This window comes from Orycteropus afer, unplaced genomic scaffold (assembly GCF_000298275.1).
Source record: "Orycteropus afer afer isolate SDZICR_OR568_19922 unplaced genomic scaffold, OryAfe1.0 scaffold00176, whole genome shotgun sequence".
Classification (NCBI taxonomy): Eukaryota; Metazoa; Chordata; class Mammalia; order Tubulidentata; family Orycteropodidae; genus Orycteropus; species Orycteropus afer.
In genome coordinates, this window is record NW_006921763.1 from 937,229 (window position 1) to 960,543 (window position 23,315).

General features: G+C 35.5%; 1 protein-coding gene across 1 annotated transcript in view; it reads left to right on the top strand.

The window, feature by feature from the left end:
* The window catches only part of UBE2K (ubiquitin conjugating enzyme E2 K), a 66,854-nt gene that overhangs the window by 20,054 nt on the left and 23,485 nt on the right, over positions 1 to 23,315 (top strand). The window contains exons 2-3 of the mRNA XM_007947140.2: positions 11,109 to 11,202; positions 15,700 to 15,758. Of these exons, the coding sequence (XP_007945331.1) occupies positions 11,109 to 11,202; positions 15,700 to 15,758 (153 nt within the window). The remainder of the gene's footprint in view (positions 1 to 11,108; positions 11,203 to 15,699; positions 15,759 to 23,315) is intronic.

Consider the following 23,315-nt stretch of genomic DNA (forward strand, 5'->3'; position numbering starts at 1 on the left):
ATGATGAATGATTTTCTTGATAAGCTGTTGGAGTCTATTGGCTAGGATTTTGTTGAAGATTTTTGCATCTATATTCATGAGAGATATTGGTCTGTAGTTTTCCTTTTGGGTGATGTCTTTTCCCGGTTTTGGTATTAAGGTTATGCTTGCTTGCAAGCTTTTAAGACCCCAGTTGCTACTCACCAAAGTAGGTCATAGAACAATGTTTTTGCACAGTATGTTATGTCAGTTGAGCTTAATGTCCCCTGTAGCCATGGTCCCAAGCCCACAGGTCCAACAACTTGCACCATCAGGGTGGGTGACTGTGCCTAAGAAGTTACTGTAACTTTGCTCCCTGTTTGTTCTGTTTATATGGACATTTTTATAGCACATAACAAATACATATGTAGAAATATTGTCAGCCAACCTAATATATATATATAGCCATGGTTGTAATCTCTTTTACGTGGACATACCTGATCATTCAGGCTGTCTGTCTATCTATTTACTCATAGATTAATGTTTATCATCACTGATAACATAAGAGTACCTAGATTTTTGTCTTTAGCAACTAGATAAATGATGGTGCTAATTTCTGAGATGGAAAGAGTGAAGGAGGAGCAAATTGGAGGTATGGAGGAAGATCAAAAATTTTGTTGTTTCTTGTTAAGTTTTAAGGTGAGGAAATAACAAGTGAGCAGTTGAATATATGAGTTTGGAAGTCAGATCTGGAGAGAGATTTGAGCATCATGTATATAGCTGGTATATATGAAGCCCTAGACTGGGTGACTTAACTGTGGGAGAATTTGGTTAGAAAAGGAGAGGATCAAGAACAAAGGCCTCTGGGTGTGGGGGCTCAGTACCATAATCTCAGGGGATGCTAAAGTCAGTTGACATAACATACTCCACAAAGACAGTGTTCTGCATCCTACTTTGGTGAGTAGTGACTAGGGATTTAAAAGCTTGTGAGTAGCCATGTAAGGTGCAACTGTTGGTCTCTCCCCATCTGGAGCAAAGAGTGAAAAAAATCAAAGAGGCAAGGGAACAGTTAGTCCAGAGGACTAATGGAATTAGCACACAAACCCCAGCCTCCACAACCATGCAACCAGAAGAGGTAGGTGATGGCTGGCTACCACTGCTGACCACTCTGAAATGGATTACAATAGGGGGTCCTGGATAGAATGTGAGAAAATTGTGGAACAGAGCTCAAAATCATTAAAAAAAAAAAAAAAAAGACAGGCTTACTTGTTTGATAGAGACTTGGAACCCCTACGACTGGCCCTTAGACACCCTTTATGCCTGGAACCAAGCTCACCTTTGTGGTTCAACTTTAAGCCAAAAGATAGGCCTATAAGGTAAACAGTCATACCAGGAAAGTATGCACTCATTAAAATAGTCAACCATAGAGATCAAAAGGGCAGCATTTGCCCAGTGATTAAGCTAAGAAGGCAGGTAGAGATAGGAAAGAAGGATGAAGGGAAATGATAAACATAGGGAGGAAGTGGGTAGAGTACTATTACATTGTGGAAATTGCAATGAATGCCGCAAAACAAAATGTGTATGAATTGTTGAGTGGAAAACCAATTTGCTCTGTATACTTTTTACTAATTGTGATTTGGGTAAATTAATAAAATTTTAATAAAACAATTAATGAAAGCAACCAAAACAGCAACAAAACCCTACGTTTTGTCCTGGGCCCCTAGCACAGTTTAAAGTTGAACCAAGGAGAGCTAATAAAGGAAAATAGGAGTGAGCCATCAGTGATGTATTAGGAAAGCCAAGACAGTGTGGTGTCATCAAAGCCAAAAGAAGACTGTTTGAAGAAGAATGGTCAGTTTTGTCATGTTGCAGATTAGAAGAAATGACCATTGAATATTATGTGTAGTGGTTACTGATGATCTTGACAAGGGTATTTTCATTGGAATGGTGCAGATGGAAGCCTAATTGAAGTGGATTGCTAAGAGAATGTGAGGTAAAAAAAATAGCAACTATCGCCAATTTTGTTAAGGAGTTTTGCTTTGACAGGGGAGCATAGAATAGCGAGCATAGCTAAAGAGTATGACATGTGAAAGATTATATTTTTCTTTGTTTTTTTAAATTCTGGTAGATACTAGAGTATGTGGTACGTTAGTGGTCATGAGAAACTGAATATGCTGGAGGGAAGGGAAGTAATTGAAGGTGCAAAGTCTTTGAGAAGAACAGAGGGAATAGTCTCCAGAACATTAGTGAAGGAATTGATGTTTAATAGGGGCAAAGATGCTAAATTCATAGCAGGAGAGCTGAGAGCATCTATTTGAATGCAGGTACTTTGATAGTTCTGGATGTGGGAAGACACATTTCTGTCTGAAATATGGTTTTCTTGAAATAGTAGTTAAGGTTATCTGAGAGTGGAGATGTGGAAGAAGAGAGTAGATGTTTTAAAGAGAACAAAAAGTTGTGTATTGGCCATTTTTGGAATAGAATTGCCAGGAAATGTTAAATGTCCATTTGAATTTGTGGTGTTGAGTGTTACATGAGACCAATTAGCGATGGTTGTGGGTTTTCCTTCAGCAATGCTTAGACGCTTGAGGGAGACATGGGAAGTGTTTGTTAATTTGGGAATGAGTTTAACATCAGGGCTTTGGCAAGTGAGTGTCATGAAGAAAGAAAATACTAAGTTTGTCAAGTATTTGCAAGGGAGCGAGTATAACAAATGCTCATGGAATCTAAGCTGGGTAAGGAGGGAAATGAGAACATTATGGTGATGGATAAATCATAATGATTGAAAAATGGTCAGGTTTCAAAGAAGCCAGTCAACTCCTAGATTTGGAATACAAAAGTAAGTGAATTTAAGATACAACTGTTGGTCTCTGCTCAGTCAGGAGCAGAGAATAAGAATAAAAAGGTAACCAAAATTTCGGAGAAGAAATACAAGTCTACCAGGCTGGTAGTCAGCATGAGCCAGGGCTTCATCTATCCCGAGACCAGAAGAATTAGATGGTGTCTGGCCACTACCACTGACCTTTCTGAAATAATTCTTCTTCTTCTTCTTTTTTTTTTTTTTTTTAATTTAACTTTTTGTTGTGATGGGTGAAAGTGTACAGAGCAAATTAGTTTCCATTCAACAATTGACGCACGTTTTATTTTGTAATACTGATTGCAATCCCCACGATGTAACAGTACTCTTCCTACTTCCTCCTCCCTGTTAAAATTTGTCCTTTTCTACCCTTTCTAACTTCCAAGCTTTCTTTCTGGGCAAATGCTAGCCTTTTGATTTCCTATGGTTGATTGTTCTAAAGAATGCATACCTTCCTTGATGTTATTGTTCACCTTATAGGGTTATCTGTCACTTAGCTGAAAGTTGAGCCACAGACATGAGTTCAGTTCCAGGCTTGAAGGTTGTTTAAGGGCCATCAGTCTTGGGCATTCTACCAGTCTCTATCAAACTGGTAAACCTGGTCTTTTTTTTATGATTTTAAGTTTTGTTCTGCATTTTTTCCCACTCTGTCCGGAACCTCTATTATGATCCCTTTGAGAGTGGTCAGTAGTGGTAGCGGGATACCATCTAGTTCTTCTAGTCTCGTGGTCGTGGAGGTGGAGGTTCATGTGGTCCATTAGTCCTCTGGAGTAATTGTGTCCTTACATCTTTGATTTTCTGCACTTTTCATTTCTTTGCCCCAGACAGGGACAGACCAGTAGTTGCACAAAACTCAAATTCTTAAAAAAGATGAGACTGACTGGACCAGTTGAGACCAGAGGACTCCCTGAGACTATTGCCCTGATACCCTTTTTAAACCTGGAGGTGAACTACTCCTGAGATCACCTTTTAGTGAAATAGCAGAGTTGTACACAAAATAAAGGGTACTACATGTAAGTATGGGGCTCTCCTAAAAAACCATGTGTATGAGACCAAAAGGTCAATATTTACTGTAAAGCAAAGATGAAAAGATAAGTGGGCACAAAAACTAAACTACTGGAAATGTAACAACCAAAACACAATTAGAATGAGTGCTGACATGTTGGGAAAAATGTAACTAATATCACTGAACAACTTGTGTGGAAATTGTCAAATGAAAGCCTAACTTAGTGTGTAAACTTTCATCAAAAACACAATGAAATATCATTAATTTTTTTTTTTTTTAAAGTACACTTAATCCAAGGAGATCAGGAATCTGAAAAATTTGAAATGGATTTCACAGAATGTGTGAAGATGGGTGAGGGCAAAATCATAAGTGTGACAATGAGTATAAAAACTATTAATATTTGTGAGGAACAAGACAGTTCTTGTCTCCTTTGCTCTTTGAGAATTTAGAAGACATGTGCTGCAAGGATGTCAAAAGTAAGCTACAGTCTGATCAACCACAGATACTACTATTGATACTAACATTTTTTTTCTTTTTAGCAAACCAAGATCTTAGTATGTATACTTGTAAAAATGACATGGAGGTGACATCTTCTGACCTCCTCTAACTTCACAAGAGAAAGACAGAATCACCATCAACAGCCCAAGCCTTATTCCTATGAGGCCAGACATGCCACCACCCTCCTTTTGCCAATTCTGACACCAACCATCCCTCCCATAGAACTCACTACTTCTCTGCTGGGTTCAGTAATTCATAATTCAGACAGAACTCACAGACAGTACTAACCATTATGGGGTTTATTAGGAAGTGACAGGCTCTAGTTCATGTTCAGGAACTCGCTCAGGATACAGTTCTTCAGTCAGGGCAGTCTCCCTTCTGCTGTCCCCTCAGGAACACCTCTTGGCCTACTGTCTGTCCTGCTTGGGCAAGTGTTACAAAGCTCTTTTAGTTCTGCCAATAGGTGCACCCCAATTCTACCAGCAAGCCTCCTACCTGGAAGCACTCAGCTTTCTGGTTCTATGGGCTAAGTAAGCCCACTGCTCTGTCTCCTGCTTCTTGGTTACACTGTTGCCATCTCTGCTGGGGATTCTCTCTGCCAGGGAGATCCAGGGCAGGGATCTCAGGTCCAAGGACACACTTTACTTCACCTTCAGTTCTTCTCTCTTCAAGGCAGTAAGATCCCCTTTCTGCTTCTAGGAAGGCTCATTTTAAGCCTGGCAGAATGACAAAACTAACCAATCCCAGTGTCAGAGTTCTACACACCTTATTTGCATGGTCCAACCCAGTAATCTGGGGGATTTACAAAGGCTATGGCTAGAAATGCCATACAAATAATTCATTGCATCAGAATACTATTTTGTGTCTTTTTTTTTTTTTTTCTTTTAACATATCATGTGTTTTCTTTATGACATAAAATAAATTCTTTTTTAATGACCTTTACTACTTATTTGGCCATTCTTTTGTTGAACATTTAAATTTATGTATTTTTCCCTCTATAATATATAATGCTTTATGGAATATATTTAATAATATTTATCTAGTTTATTTCCCTACGATAGATTCCTGGAGAAAAAAAAAAATAACTGGGTACTTAAACTTTTCATATCCTCACCCTAGCACTGGTAGTGTGTGAGGCTGCCCATTTTATCATATTCTCACCATTAATACAGTCTTTAAAAACATAAAAGTTAAATAGAAAAAATAAACTGTCCCATTGTTAACTTTTTGTTAAGAAAATTTTCACGTGGAAAGTTTGAAAGAACAGTATACTTGTACCCCACCAGCTAGACTCAGAATTGTTAACATTTTACCATATTTTGCTGAATTATTTGAGGATTGCTGTTATAATTCACTACCAAAAAATTCTGCATACATTTCCTAAGTATTCTTTTATATAACTCACAGTGTCATTATCCTACTTAACAAAAAATAATAGTTACTTGATACCATGTAATATTCAAGTCCTTGTTCATATGTCCCCAGTTAACTAAAAATGTCTTATATAGCTTTTTTGAAAAATCAGCATCCATTCAAAGTTCACATAGATTAATTTTTCTCGTCTTTTAAAATTTATGATAGTTCTCCACATACATCTTCCTTCTCTCATTGATATTTGAAAATCCTGGGGATTTGCCTTAATATCTCCTACATGTCATTTTCTCACTGTTATACTTTAATGCATATTTCCTGTAAAATGGGAGTTCAGGTGTAAAGATGTGATTAGAGTCTGGTTAAACATTATTGGCAAGGAGACTCTAAGGATAATGTTTACTTCATATTAAATTACACTGTTTTTAGTGTGTGCCAGCAAGTCAATTTCTACTCACAGCTACCCTAGTGGACAGAGTAGAGCTGCCCCATCGAGTTTCCTGGGCTGTAACCTTTACAATAGATTGCCAGGCCTTTTCTCTGTTATCAGCCAAGTGCTTAATCTGCCATCAGAGTGCCTTAAAAAACTTATGACTGTCAAATTGAATTCTGACTCATAATAACCCTATAGAACAGAGTAGAACTGTCCCATGAGGTTTATAAGGCTCTAAATCTTTATAGAAGCTGACTGCTGCATCTTTCTCCCATGGAGTGGTTGGTGGGTTCAAACCAGTAACTTTTCAGTGAGCAGCCAAGTGCTTAACCACTTTGCTACCAGGGCTCTTTAGCAGGTGTCTTATGCTAGGTTCTCTGCAGAAGCAAAACCAGTAAAGCAGAGAGGAGCGAGAGAAAGATATAGGTAGATATTTATCTCAGGGAAACAGGGACATATGAACAAGGACTTGAATATTACATGGTATCATTACCATGTACCAGGTAGCTGCAGGGGTTGATAAACCCAGAACCAAATCAGCTGGTCAGATGGCATGCTGTTGGCTCACAGGCTGCGGAGGTTGATGAATCCCAAGTTTGGCAGGCAATGTGGCAAGCCACTGGCTCAAGTCCCAAGAGTTAGAGGTCAGATGATAATGAGCCAGGTGCAGGGTCCAGAGCAAGCAAAAGCCATTGAGTTTTGCCAGAACGTCTGTATATATTGGATGTAGGCCACAGCTCTGAGGAAATTTGCCCTACTACTGATTGTCTGATCACATGCTATCACATGTGAAGATGATTATGTTGTATCACAAAATAGAGGAAAACTGTATCATTATATAACAGCCATATCATTAACTGCCAAACCACTGAGAATCAAGGCCTTGCCAAAATGACACAGAAACTTAACCATCATAAAACCAAATGAAACCAATTGCCATTGGGTCAGTTTCAACTGGCTGTGACCTTGTAGGACAATAGGACTGCCCCATAGGGTTTCCAAGGCTCTATATCTTTACAAGAGCAGACTGCCTCATCTTTCTCTTGCCGAGCAGCTGGTAGATTCTAACTTCTGGCCGTTTGGTTAGCTGCCAAATGCTTTAACCACTATGTCACCAGAGCTCCAGGTATATAATACCAGGTTGTCTCCTTGGTTAGTGGTGCTGTTTTAACACCAGATCTCTTTGTAAATGTATGTATATTTTTTTTTTCCTTTTCAGTCAGCACCCCTGGATGGGTTCAAACTGGCAGATACCCTTCTTGGGACTTGGAATAGTAGGGAACATAAGCTATTTATTTTAGATTATGAGAAGATAATGGGAACTGTTAAATCCTTGAAGTCTCATTTCCAACAGATAAGAAAAAATTGAAGTAGACATTTATTTGCATGGTAATGATCAAAAAACCAAACCCACTGCCATCGGAATCAGTGCCTCTAAATTTTGGTAGATGTGATTTGACTAGGAAACCAATTAATAATTTCTCTATATCATATAAGAATTTTGTTTGTCTTACCTGAAATTTGTATTTAATAATAATAGAGAGAGGGAGAGAAGGAGTTTTGGTAGCATAGTGCCTAAGGCATTTGACAGCTAACCATAAAGTTGGTGATTCAATCCCACCAGCCTCTCCGCGGAAGTAAGATGGCACAATCTACTTCCGTAAAGATTTGCTGCCTTGGAAACCCAATGGGGTCACTGTGAGTCAGAATCCGCTCAACTGCAGTGGGTGCATATAGCGAGAAAGAGTGTGAAAGAGTGATAGTGAGAGAATTTATTTGGGGGGTGGGAATATTCTGCTCCAACATTGTTATCAAAAATCAACATATTAACAGTGTTTATATGCTATATTTTCAATATGTTCTGTGTATCAAGCATTGTTGTATATACTGTATTGATTCATTAAATTCACCCATGAACCCTATGAGTAAATACTACTGTAATCTTCAATTGATAGAGGAAACTAAGGCACAGAGAGGTTAATTAACTTGCTCAAGGTTAGATAGCTAGTAAATTTTAAACAGCGTAAACAGCAGTATATGTCATATGTAGTGCTTATATAATAAAATCATTCCACTTTTAGTTTTTCCTACTAGAATATAAGCTCCAAGTGCGTTGGGACTTAGTTTTGTGGGCTGACACTTGAGATCACTTTCTGGGATTTAATAGACCCCAGTAAAATTGTATGGTACTTTCCGTCTATTGTATCAATAAAATAGTTTATTTTAAATTGGTTGGTTAGAAGCTGTTGCTTCTATTAATCTCATTCCCTTTTACGTGTGAGAAATGAGTTAGAGCTCCAAGGAGACATAAGTAAAACCAAGACTGCCAGAGATCATACTGATAGAAAATCAGTTTTTGCAGCTATGCTCACGAAAGATGTAACATACGCATTGTTCATGGTTTAACTATGGTCTTTACGTCTGTCCAAGAGATGCTCATTTAATTCTGAGATAAATATTCTCATTTTGTAGTAAATTGAGGTAGATGTGAGTGACTTACCTCAATTTATACCAAGAGTAAGTGTCAAAACTGGGATTCAACTTACATCTAAGTAAGACTCCAAAGGCGTGGGGTCAGCTTTTGTCATTTTTCATGTCTTCCTCATATTTCCTTAGGATTTCAAGTTAGTTTGTGGGTACAGTTGGATTGGCACTTTGTATCATGAAATAACTGGATGAATTAAGCTGTGGAGATAAAGGGCAGTTGTTTCTTGATAAAGAATTACTGAATTGTGAAATGTTTTTGTTTCTAGCTAACCAATTTATTTTGTCTATGCATAAAAACCCCACTCTAGGCTATGTAGAATGCTTCCTTATGATGGAATTCCTCAAAATATTTTCTTGAGTTGAATTAGTAAATTTTTCATAATGTAATACTGTTCTTTCTCTGGAGTGGAGAAATAATGGACAGAAGTATAAAAATTAATAATTGTTTATTTAGCATTTTACTATCCAGATCCTTGGGACAATGCTAGAAAGCAGCTTTTCTAATCTCTTTTACCTCCTTCTCCCCTCCCCAGTACTTCTCTAATTAGGTCCTTTAGTTAGTATCCTAATATTTTAGAGTTAATTTTAGGGTAGAGTGATGGATAGTGGGAAGCTATAGAGAGCTTTAAAAGCATTGATGATTTGTAAGATCTGTTTACTCTTTCACTTAAAAACCTTAGGGAGAAATAGAAGCCTATGGTGGCTTTTTAATAGGTTAGTAAAAATCTGATGTTCAGATTTTCTTTTTTATATTACTTGTCATTATACATACTGGACAAAGTATTTTTATCATTGCTAAAATTGTACTTTTCATCATCTATTGCAAAGTACCGAGGATGATCCTGATACTTTTAGGCCATGGGGAGAGAGTTTCTTATAAATGTATAAACTCACTGCTGTCGAGTTGATTGCGACCTATAGCCACCAGTTCTTGGGTTTCCAAGGTGGTATCTCTACTGAAGTAGGTTGCCCAACCTTCCTTCAGAGGAGTGGCTGGTGGGTTTGAACCACCAGCCTTCTGGTTAGCAGTCAGATGCCTTAGGCACTACGCCATCAGAACTCCCTTTTAAATGTATATTAGTAATTAAATTTCATTTTTGCAAAAATATGTTCAGAAAAACATATTATACTAATCCCAGGTATAAAAAGGGTTGTGAAATATACCAGGACTAATTAGAGTGTTTTTAAGATGTGTAAAAGTAAGTTTTTTAATTCTACATTCTTACTGTAAAACAAATTAAGATTTAATTAGAACTTGTATGAAATCTTTAAACTTTGAGGTTTCAAAGTTATATGTTGTTTCTGTATCAGACATTCCATACTGAAACTTTGTAGTATAGAAAACAGTAAAATGGATATTCTCTGTAGTGGGAGTGTGTGTGGGGGGTGGAGATGTGAAGCCAAGAACCTTAGAACAATAATTCTTAACACTGTTTCATCCATTGAGTAAGTTTAAGAAGGTAGGTTTAAAAGCAAATGTGAATATATTGTGTCAGGTAAAATATAGAATCTAACATAAAAAATGGAAGCATAATTTGTATATTAGAAATTCAGAAAAGTGGAGGATTTACTGTATTGAGAATACTGACCAGCAAGATACTAATACAGGTTTAAAAATGTAAATGGAGAACTCATTTTCAGGCAGGTACTTGTGGATGCTTATGTTAATCCCACAAGAGAGTTTTTTGAATTATTAAAAGCCATTAAAAACTCTGAAAGTGGACTATGTCACAGGATTGTTGAGAGACCCAAGTGATGTAATAGATGTGAAAGTACTTTCTGAAGTGTAAAATGCAAAGTAAGTAGGTGTAGATAAATTTAAAGTAGAAGTCTTTTGCAAAATATATAGTTGTATTTTACAAAATTGTACTTTTCTTGGAAGCAAACTAAACAGAAACAAAATTGAAGAAGTCATTAAAAGATTCCAGTGAAACATTTAAATTTTTGGAAGAAAAATTAATTAGATGCCTAGAGCTATCACCATTGTGGATGAGGTAGTATTTCAGTCAGGTAACCTAAGCATCTTTTATTGTTCTGCTTAGTTCAAGTGAGAATTTATGGCCTAAGTGGCTTTTAATGATGTTAAATTTCATTTTATCTGGACAGAACTAATGTAAACTTTGAGGAATAGTATAGCAGTATTCCTCCACAGATAAATAGATATATCACTTTGGACTTAACATACATGGAGTTGGCAAGCATAAAATAGGTATCTATTATTTTTTTCTCTAATGACATTCCTATAAAGTCAACAATTATGCTATTGTTCAAAGTGGTGTTATTTCATTAAAAACAGTGAAGTTGAATTTTTTTTTTTTTTTGGTCTCACATATTGTTGACCTGGTTAATTACATCCTCAATAAGCACATGCTCTTATCTTCACCACAGCAAACAATCTTTTGAAAAGAGGGGGTTTCAAAAAATTTTATAGGTAATATTCTAAAGTAGGGTTTTTTCTTGCTGACATAACTAACATTTATTTTCTGTTTATTTTTAAGACGAGCAAAAATCAAATTAAAGTAGATCTTGTAGATGAGAATTTTACAGAATTAAGAGGAGAAATAGCAGGACCTCCAGACACACCATATGAAGGCAAGTACTTTTTATGTTCCAGAATATTGTGCGTGTTAGAACTTGTCTGTAACATTTAAATCAGTAATTTCAAGCAGCTATAAACTATATGCATGCTAACATCATTTGGCTTAGCATATATAACAATTTTTAAATAATAAATGTAGATGTTTATGTAGACTCATTTTCTTCCTGAATTTTAACTAATTTTCTGCTTTTCTCAAAATAGGTTCAACAGAGCTAAGCTACAGGTTATACAGATGAAAACTTAACAGTGTAAAACATGTAGTATTTAAGCCTCTAATTTAGAGATTGTAGACTCTCAGTTGCCCTCTCTTTGATGTCTATAACAAACTTTGCCTAAAATTTTTGACTGATAATTTTTTTTTTTTAATATTTTATTGTGGTTTAGGTGAAAGTTTACAGAGCAAATTAGTTTTCCATTGTTCCATGATGTTGGTTGCAATCCCTTGTTTTGTTTTTAAAGCTCCTCTCCCCTGTTTCTCATTTAGCATTTTATTCATTCATATATCTTTATATACAGGCTGTGGACCAAATATTTAATTTTCTTTGTTTAGAGGAGCTTGGAGTGATTATTTAAAGACACATAGAAAAGAAAGGCAGCTTTGCTGAACTTTGTGTTCACAGCCTTAGTCTATAGCTAGTTTAGGCCATGGAATTGGGTGGTAAAATATAGAAAGAAGCTTTATAGTTTTTAATTCCTTGTTAGTCAGATTTGCAGTAATTAATATTATAAATTTGGGTTTATAGCATATTCAGGGTCTTGCATACAAGAGGCATTCAAATACATGTTTAAAGAAACAATTTGTCATATAGTATCATTTTTTAAGCTCTTAGAGGAGCTTTATATGTATATTTTCTCATTGAATTCTTGAAACAAATCTTAGGATGTACAGTTGTTACTATTTCATAAACAACTTTAAGATCAGAAGTTAAATAATTTGTCTAATGTCACACATCTACTGATAGCAGAGCTGAGATTTGAGTCCTAACAGCTTTGACTTCAAAGCCTGTGCTTTTAATCACTCTGCTTTTGAATAAATCAGGATTGATTGAATGCTGGAAGTAATGGTTCTACAATTCCCTAATAAATAGTTACAAAAAGAATTTCAGAAAAATCTAATATTCTAGAATATTGTTTCTATTCAGATTTTTTTAAAGCCCTAGGATGTCTTTGCCATAACTTACCAGTTCTTAATGATACAGTTGTATTTTCTGTTAAATAGTTCATGATATGAGCCATTGCTAGGTATCACCATTTAATTTTTCATAGTTTATTGAGTGCCTAATAATATGCCAGGCGTGGTGTGGATGTTTTCATGGATGCTTTTCTATTAGTCCTTTTGACAATCATTAGATGCATAAGAGATGTTTAGTTGCCTTTTAAAAGTCAAGTGCTTGTCATAATAGCAGTTGTTGTGTAGCTGTAATGACACATTAGCTTCTTGGAGGCAGGCTTTGTAAGTAGAAAGTTTTTTAAAATTTGGATAATATGCAACCATTTGTAGGATAATCAAATTATAAATATACCAATAAAGAATTATCAGTTAGAAACAGATCTGGTCATTGTTAAGTGTTTATTTCTCCTGCTACTAAAATCATACTATATTTTGATAAGTTTTGTTTTAATATGCTTTTATTATATTTGAGATAGATTAACTTAAATCCTTTTTTTTTTTTTTAATCCAAACCTTGAAAGCTAAGACAAAGCTCGTTAAGAGGCAGCTATTTTATGTAGCATTTAAAGAAATAAGACTGAAAAGTAAGGAATACTCGTGGAAAAATAGTACATACTGCTTAGCTCAATTTTCTTAACTTCTTTTGCTTTAATAGTTCAGAGGCAGTGGAAGACTTTTTCTGAGTTTTACCTTTAGTTCTTGAGTCCTTCTTCCTAATTGTTCTTTCACATTTGTGGAAACTTTGTTGATACTTCAGAAAAATCTCATCCCTTTGCCCTTTGCATTAAGTTAAACTTAAAAATTATAAAGTTTTAATATTAAAAGCTGTTTTTTAATGATAAATGTCTTATACTGAAAGTTTTTATAATGTGAATTAGATAGTTACAAAATTGTGTTGTCCTCATACATTTATCAAATAATGCTGTGGTTAATGCTATAATGGTCATATATTCAAAGTTGTCAAGTAATAGTGCAAGACAGTATATTAATAGCATATGAAGTAGAAATAGGAATTAGGGGATAAGATCCAGCATTGTTTATGTAATTCCTCTGGAGCTCTATTACTGCTTCTAAGACATTGTTTTTAGATAACTCCACAAAAAAAGAACTTTGTATGAAAGATTAAAGAGAAAGTGATCTGGAATTTAATCAGAAAAAAATAAATTCTTAGGAAGGAAAAAAAAAGAGGCTATATGTATATATCAAGCTCTGGTAGCATAGTGGCTAAGGCATTTGACTGCTAAGCAGTTCAAACCCACCAGCCACTCCTCGGAAGGAAGATCGGGTGATCTACTTCCTTAGTGATACCACCTTGGAAACCCAAGGAGGTGTCGCTATGAGTTGGATCCGACTCGAAGGCAGTGAGTTTGGTTTTATTTAATGTATTACTCAGGACAAATTTATTGTGCTTATTATAGTTGAGGGAGCTCTGGTAGCATAGTGCCTAAAGCACTTGACTGCTAACCAGAAGGCTGGCGGTTCAAACCCACCAGCCACTCCTCGGAGGGAAGGTTGGGCAATCCTACTTCCGTAGTGATACTGCCTTGGAAACCCAAGGAGGGGTCACTATGAGTCGGGACCGACTCGACGGCAAATAACAACAACAACAACAACATTATAGTTGAGGCTAGCAATGTTAACCGAACATAAATAGCTATCTCTATATTTATATATTTCCTCAGGACCCTTCTTTTACGTCTTTATTTTTTTTGTTTCTTTTGTTTCGACTACTTTATATTTCACTGCTACCTATGCTTTATGTTTCAAGCATCCAGTTCAACTCATTTATCAATACAGTGGGACTTTATTTTAAAAAATTAGCAAGAATTGGAACAGAAAAGGACTTGAAGAAAGTGGTACGAAGTGAATGCTCTTACGTTTTGCTCTTAGATTCATACTCATTTAGTTGTATCAGTGGAAGAAGATATGAGACAATCTAGAATATGCTTAAGAAAGTCCAGTCCCTTTCTTCTGACCTTTTCAAGTACTGAGTATATGGAATTTTAAAGTCAGTAATGACCATTGTGTAGTTTTAATTTTAATTATAGAAGTTTCAGATACAGACAAAAGATGGAGAATTGTATAACGAATTTCCATGTATTCATCACCCAGCTTTAATAACTTGTCAACTTGTGGCCAGTTTTTTGTTTTGTTTTTGTTTTTAATCATCCCTTAATTTTTTTGAAGCAAATCCCAGACATAAATTGTCACTATTTCTGTAGCACAGATTTATTTGCTGTGTTTTGTAATCATGAGCAGTCTATGTTAATGGTTCATAAATTCTTAAAATTGGAAGGTTTCTTGGAGTTAGAATTCGAATCCAGCCTCTCATCCAGTATAAGACGTCCTTCTTCAGAGTTTCCTGAGAGCTGGTTATATCTGCTTGAATAACCAAGTTATGGGAAACTAGATAAACTTTTTATATATTTAGCTGACAGTAGTTCAAGATAACTTCAAAATAGAATGTTTATAGATAGCTAGTTAAAACTTATTTGTAATGTTTTATATTTTATGTAGCCATTTAAAGGAAGAGACAATTTTTTTGTCTTTATGCTGACCTCTTGTCTTATTTTTGGGTGTTATTTTAAAAATTTTAACAAAAAATGTTGGCGTTTCATTTGGTATACAAGTTAAATGATTGGGGCATTTTTGCATCTGAGAGATAGATTTTCTGTTTATGAAATAATCCATATTCTTTGCCTCTGTACCATCTATACCTTTGTACCTCCTTTCTTTCTTTCTTTTTTTCATATTTTTCTTTCCAGTTTTCCTGTTGTTTAGAATTTGGGTGAACTACAGAAAACAAAAGGAGATGATTTTAACTAGTGCATTAACCCATTGCCATTGAATCCATACCTATTCATAGCAACCCTATAGGACAGAGTAGAACTACCCCATTGGGTTTCCAAGGCTGTAAATCTTTATGGAAGCAGACTGCCTGTCTTTCTCCCATGGAGTGACTGGTAGGTTCAAACCGCCAACCTTTTGGTTAGCAGCCAAACGCTTTAAACTCTGCACCATGAGAACTCCTTAACTGGTACATTAATACTAGTTAATTGTACTGATAAATCTTTGGTATTGCATTGTCTATAGATTAGATTTATTCATGTATCTGTATGGAATGCATATTCTGTACACTTTAAATAACTTTTAAATTGAAAAATTGTATTTTATTTTGGGGTTTCAACACTAAAACAAATAAATTTGTTATAATTGAATATAAAATAAGTACATGTGTTCAGAACTTTAATCAATATATTTGGCCATATATTTGAGGTGAACAACATTCTTAACTTTTCTGTTTTCCCTCATTTTTTAGGTGGAAGATACCAACTAGAAATAAAAATACCAGAAACATATCCATTTAATCCCCCTAAGGTATTGTAAACCTATCTTTGTGCATGAACTTTTAAAATATATTACATTTATTGGCCCAATTAGTTAAGATACATATTTAATACTTATTAAGATTTTGGCTTTATGAGTTGTTTACTGTGTGTAAATTTAGTGTGGACAAGATGGCAACTACTAGCAGTAACTCTGCTTCTGAATTAAAAGCAGGTTCACTCAAAGTTAGCATGTAATGGCTCTAGACAGGAATAGGATGTATGTCTTATAGTGGCCTAGGTCTAGAAAACTTGAAGTGTTCCTAAGCTTAGAGGAACCTTAGACAGAGGTTCTTCTTTGCTTCAGTGAAGTGAGCTTTTTAGGGATGCAGTGAATTCTGCATTCATTTAAAAATTATTTGAGAACTATATGTCAAGATATAATAGTAAAGAAGAATGATACTGTGCCTTTTATGGAAATCAAATTTTAGTGGAAAAAAAAATAATGAAAGCAGTGATGAATGATAAAAGAGAGAATGGAATGCTGTACAATCATGTATAACAGAGGGACCTAACCTAAACTCATGTTTTGACTGAACTTGTCATCTTCTGTTACTGATACCACTTTATTTCAGGCGTTCAACTTTATTATTTCTTTTTCCATTTTATAGTTTGCCTTCCATCTTTGCTACTCCTTGCTCTTTATATTGCTGTTCTATAAATCTTCCTAAAGTGCTGTTTTGATTATATTTCTCTTCATTCTCTGTTAATGAAGTCAAAACTCACTAGCTTGACATTTAAAGCCTCCCTGGTAGCATAGTGCCTAAGGCACTTGACTGCTAACCAGAAGGCTGGCGGTTCAAACCCACCAGCCACTCCTTGGAAGGAAGGTTGGGCAATCTACTTCTGTAGTGATACTGCCTTGGCAACCCAAGGAGGGGTCGCTATGAGTTGGGGCTGACTTGATGGCGCATAACAACAACAACATAACTTGATTCCAGTTTCCTTTTCCACCCTAATACTCTACTACCCACCCACCCCTCAGCTGCAACATGGGTCCCAATTTCCAGCCTAGATTATTTGCTATTTATAGATGATCTTTATTTTTCCACACTTTTCTATCATTCTCACTTGAGTCTTTGTCCCTTCTCCCATTCATACCATTTACAATTTTAGTATTCTTTTGAAGTCTTAGTAAAATAACACTTTGTCCATTATATTGTGCCTGTCAAAATATCTCCCTCTACTCTGTCAACAGCATTTTACACAATTTAGTACTGGTACATGTATTATTTTGGATCTGGTAGTGTAGTGCCTAAGGTACTTGACTGCTAACCAGAAGGCTGGCGGTTCAAACCCACCAGACACTCCTCGGAAGGAAGGTTGGGCAATCTACTTCCATAGTGATACTGCCTCAGAAACCCAAGGAGGGGTCGCTGTGAGTCAGGTCTGACTCGATGGCAGATAACAACAACATATGTATTATTTTGGATCTGTATTTTTCATTAGTTTTTCTGCTTCTGAAGTCAGAGACCATGTCTTACATACACCTTTTTGTGTTCTATAGCTTCTAACAGTTGCTCATGAGCATATAATAGCAACACTTAAGAATCTCCTGAAATTCATTCAGCTTGTTGGTTATTCACATAGAAGAAGAGACATGGTAATGGAAGTGTCAGGATAAATTTGGATCACTACATCAGTTTAGGATGCCTATTACTCTGTTGCATATATATATCTATTTTCTGATAAGCTTGGTTGATTTTTTTTTCCCTTGTAAAAGTAGTCCATGTTTGTTGTAGAAACTTGAGGAAATTGTATAGTGAAATATAAAGGAAAAAAAATCAAACAATAAGACAATATATGGTCTATGCTGGAAATACAAACTGAAGAGGAATGGTGTTGCATTCATCATCAAAAAGAACATTTCAAGAAATATCCTGAAGTATAAAACACTATCAGTGATGGGTAACACCCATATGCCTATAAGGAAGACTAGTTAAATGACTGTTATTCAGATTCACACACTAAACACTAATGCCAAAGATGAAGACATTGAAGATTTTTACCAACTTCTGCAGTCTGAAATTGATCAAATACACAATCAGGATACATTGATAATTACAGGTGATTATAATGCAAAAGTTGGAAGTGAAAGATCAGTAGTTGGAAAATATGGCCTAGGTAATAGAAAGGATGCTGGAGCTTGCTTCATAGAATTTTGCAAGACCAATGACTTAATGATTGCAAATGATTTTTTCAGCAGTGCATATGGCAACTGTATATGTGGACCACACCAGATAAAATATGCAGGAATCAAATCGACTATATCTGTGGACAGAAACGATGAAGAAGCTTGATACTATCAGTCAGTACAAGGCCATTTATGGAACAGACCATCAATTGCTTATATGCAAATTCAAGTTGAAGCTGAAGAAAATTAATAGAAGTCCACAAGAGCCAAAGTACGACCTTGAATATATCCCATCTGAATTTAGAGACCGTCACAAGTATAGATTTGGTGCATTGAACACAGTAATGACTGAAAACCAGACAAGCTGTGGGAAGACATCATACATGGAGAAAGCAAAAGGTCATTAAAAAGATAAGAAAATACCATCATGGATGTCAAAAGAAGCTCTGAAACTTGCTCTTGAATATGGAATACTTGAAAAGTGAATAGAAGAAATGATGAGGTAAAGAGCTGAACAGAATATTTCAAAGGGTGGCTCAAGAAGACAGAATAAAGTATTACAGTGAAATGTGCAAAGACCTGGAGTTAGAAAAAGGGAAGAACAGGCTCAGCATTTCTCAAGCTGAAAAAACTGAAGGCAAAATTTAAGCTTTGACTTGCAACATTGAAGCACAGAGTTAACACTCAGTAAAATATTAGCCAGTATTAACAACTGGCACTTTAAGAAGCAACCCGCTGTAATATTTTAAAATATAATAGCATTGACACTTAAATTTGTCTTAAAAATTAGAATTCTTATATACTACTTGTATGTCAAAATGGTAGACATAGTTATCTTATCAACTAGTATTTTCCTTCTAAGTATCTACCAAACAGAAATTAGACATACTTTTCCACAGAAACTTGTACATGAGTGTTCATACCAACACCACTCATAATAGCAAAAAATGGAAATAATCCAAATGTCCATCAACTCATGAATGAATAAATGTAGTATTTCTCACAACTGGACCAAAAAACAACATTGTGATAATTGGAGAAAAGACTGAAGCTGTTAAAGGATTTCATTTTATGTGGCTCAACAATCAACACCCATGGAAGCAGTAGTTAAGAAATCAAATGACATATTACATTGGGCAAATCTGCTAAAAAAGACATCTTTAAAGTATTAAAAAGCAAAGATGTCACCTTGAGGACTAAGGTGCACCTGACTCAAGCCATGGTATTTTAAATTACCTCATATGTATGTGTAAACTGGACTGTGAATAAGGAAAACCGAAAAAGAATTGATTACTTTCTGTTAAGGTGTTGGCAAAGGACATTGGATATACCATGGACTGCCAGGAGAACGAACAAATCTATCTTGGAGGAAATACAGCCAGAATTCTCCTTAGAAGCATGGATGGTGAGACTTGGTCTCATGTACTTTGGTCGTGCTATCAGGAAGGGGACCAGTCCTTGGAGACAGACTTCATACTTGGTAGAGAGTCCATGAAAAGAGGAAGACCTTCAGTAAGATGGATTGACACAGTGGCTGTAACAGTGGGCTCAAACGTAGCAACAGTTACGAGGATGGTCCAGGAACAGGCAATGTTTCATTCTTTTGTCCATCAAGTCTGTATATGCTAGAACCAACTCAACAGCACATAGCAACAACGTAACTACAGTGGAATATTACTCAGTTTTAAAAACGACTGACATACACTGATAAGTGCTACAATGTGATGAACCATGAAAACATCATACTAAATGAAAGAAGCCAGCACAAAAGGCCACATATTATATAATTCCATTTATATGAAATATCAGAAGAGGCAAATACATAAAGACAAAAAGTAGATTGGTGGTTGCTTTAGGACTGGGAGTGGGGATAGGGAGAAGTGGAGAGTGACTGCTGATACACACAGTTTTTTTGTGGTGATGAATATGGTCTAAAATTAGGTTGTGGTGATGCTTGAACATTGAGATGCTTCACCAAATGAATGCAGCACTGGAGGCACTTACTTGGCCAAGAAATTTGGCAGACAGCTACTTGGCCACCCTAGAAGAGACCCATATTTGTTCCCATTGCAAAGAAAGGTAATCCACCAGGATGTGGAAATTACTGAGCAATATTGTTAATATCACACACAAGTAAGATTTTGTTGAAGGTAATTAAAGAATGGTAGCAGCAGTAATTTGACAGGGAACTTACAGAAAGTCCAACTGGATTCAGAAGAGGAGGTAGAATGAGGGATATCATTGCTAATGTCAGATGGATCTTGGCTGAGAGCAGAGAAAACCAGAAAGATGTTTTCCTGTGTTTTATTGACTACGTGAAGGTATTCAACTGTGGATCATAACAAATTAGGGATAACATTGCAAAGAATGGGAATTTCAGAACACTTAATTGTGCTTATGAGGAATAAACATAGACCCAAGGGGCTGCTCTTGGAACAGAACAAGGGGATACCTGGTTTAAATCAGGAAGGGTATGCATCAAGGTTGTGTCCTTTCTCCACACTAATTCAGCTTGTATGCTGAGCAAATAATCTGAGAAGTTGGACTATATGAAGAAGAATGTGGCATCAGGATTGGAGGAAGACTCATTAACACCCTCCAATATGCAGACGACACAACTTGGCTGGTTGAAAGCGAAAATGAATTGAAGCACTTATTGGTGAAGGTCAGAGACTACAGTCTTCAGTAGTCTCTGATCAGCTGGACCAGTAACATCGTGATAATTGTAGGAAAGATTGAAGTTGTCAAAGATTTCATTTTACTTAGATCCACAATCAACATCCATGGAAGCAGCTGTCAAGAAATCAAACGTCACATTGCCCTGGGAAAATCTGCTGTAAAAGACTTTTTTAAAGTGTTAAAGGTCAAAGATAACTTTGAAGACTAAGTTTTGCCTAACATAAGCCATGGTCTTTTCAGTTGCCTCATATGCATGTGAAAGTTAGATAATGACTAAGGAAGACCAAAGAAGAGTTGATGCTTTTGGATTATAGTGTTAGTTAAGAATACTGAAAATACCATGGACAGCCAGGAGAACAAACAAATCTGTCCTGGAAAAAGTGCAGCTGGAATGCTCCTTAGAAGTGAGACTGGCCAGACTGTCTCACCTACTTTGGTCATGTTGTCAGAAGTGACCACTCTGGAGGATATCATGTTTGGTAAAGTAGAGGGTCAAAGAAAAGGGGGAAGACCCTTAATGAGATGAATTGACACAGGGCTGCACCCATGGGCTCAAGCATTGCAAGAATTGTGAGGATGGCCCAGGACTGGGCACTGTTTTGTTCTGTTATACTTGGGGTCTCTGAGTTGGAGCTGACTCAATGTCACCTAACAGCAACAACAGTTCTTGCAGAACTTTGGAAATAGTAAAAACCATGACGTTGTATACTCTAAATTAGTAAATTTTATCTCAATAAAGCTGTTAATTTTGCTCCCCCATAGCCTTTAATAGCTCCAAAATGATTGCATAGTTGAGGCTCTGTTTTAGGCACTTTGACATATTTCATTTAGTTCTTATAATAGCTTTAAATACACACACACACATTTGTTAAAGTATTTTGTACTTGCACATCAGAATTCAGTTAAGAAAACTTAAAATCAGTCTTTTAAAATTTAATTTATATTGTTGTTGAGAATATACACAACAAAACATATAACAGTTCAGCTGTTTGTACATATGCAGTTCAGTACATGTATTACATTCTCTGAGGTTTGCAAACTACTCTTTGGTTTTAAGATATTTTTTGGATATTTTTTTGGTTTAAGGCTTAAAGATTATCTCAGGGCCATTGTCTCAGTGGTCAACCAGCTTCATGTCTGGAGTCCATGAGAAGTTGTAATTCTATATTTTCCCCCTTTTTTATCACCATTTCTCTATAGAAACTTTGATGAAAATACTCACTAATGGTAGCCAAGCACCATGCTGTTCTGCTAGTCTTATGGTAAAATAGCTTTTATTAGCCCCTCCCTCCCCCTTTTTTTAGTTCTATAAAATGAGAAAACTAGACTAAAAGCATAAGATAAGAGCTGAAAAATCAGACTTGGAAGTGAGGTCTGTCTTGATTTTAAACCTGTGCTTTGTTACTGCCTCGTGCTTTGAGATTTTAAAAGGTCTTCCTTAAGTCAACCTAATTTGTTTCCCTTTGGCTTCAACCATACTTCTTGTTGAGATGTAGTATTTTAAATATGGTGTGCATCTCACTTAGGACATTTACTCTTGCAGTAGACTTTAATGAACATATGGTAAATATGTTTCATATATGTACTCTATTGGTTTGAATTTTTACTGATTGGTAAATATAAAATAACACTGAAAAAATAGGGAATGTTTGTGTAATTTTCTTTCTGTATCATGTGTTTATCGTTTAATACATAAATTCTTGTTTAATTTTAGACTTAGTAAAACTATTGAAGTTAGCTGTTTATAACCACTGTGCAGTTAAAATTTTAGAAAAGATTGAAAACGTATATTCATGTATTTTAATGTAACATGGCCACACAATATATCCTCTTTAATATTCTGCAATAAATATTGATAAGAAGGGCAGAGGTTTACATCCAGAGGAAGTGTATCTTTAAGTCAGCTGGATGAAGTGTAGAAAGATTGTAATTCATTGTATACAACCATTGTTGTTTCTAGCATGAACTGGAATGTTTAATTGGTGGGAAGAAAAGAACGTTTAAGTTCATTAAAACCTCTAGCCCAATTATTTGTCCAGTTATGTACTGAGATTCTGTTGTGCATTTTCCTTGATGTCATAAATATACCTTCGTATGTGAAATTGAGTATAAATACCAATTTCAGTGACCTCATTAGAGTACCCATCTGTGTATGGATGTTCAAAATAAAATAATATTTTGTGCAATAAGTGAGTTAAAGCTGGTTTAATATTCTTTAATATTGCAATATCTTGATTCCTGACCTTGAAACTAAAAGATCCCAATGGGAATATGAGCTTAAATTATCTACCATGAAGTAGGAGCCGATATGTCTGTTAAAGAGTTACTAAAGTGTAGGCAACATCCTATAGGAGGAGATAAGAATACTATTTAGAAATTAAGAATAATCTCCATTTCTGCTCATAAGTTCAACATGTACTGTGTATATGTTTATGATTTTTATTTCTATACCTTGAGTGCGCCCTTCAAGCTACTGAGTGTTGAAGATACTCAGATAGTGCCAGTATCAGTTTTATATGTAGTATTAAGACTTAAATTGTTACTAATTAATGTTTTAGTACTATAAACCGGATATTTTTTAATTAGAATCAAATATAGCTCCAGTTGGTCATAATAAATGTCATGTATTTTTTATTCACTTCTTCATCTCTTCTAAGATTCTTTGATTCAAAAATTTTTTTTATACAACCCTGATACACACCTTTCCTAATATTATTTTACTTTATTATTTTTTTT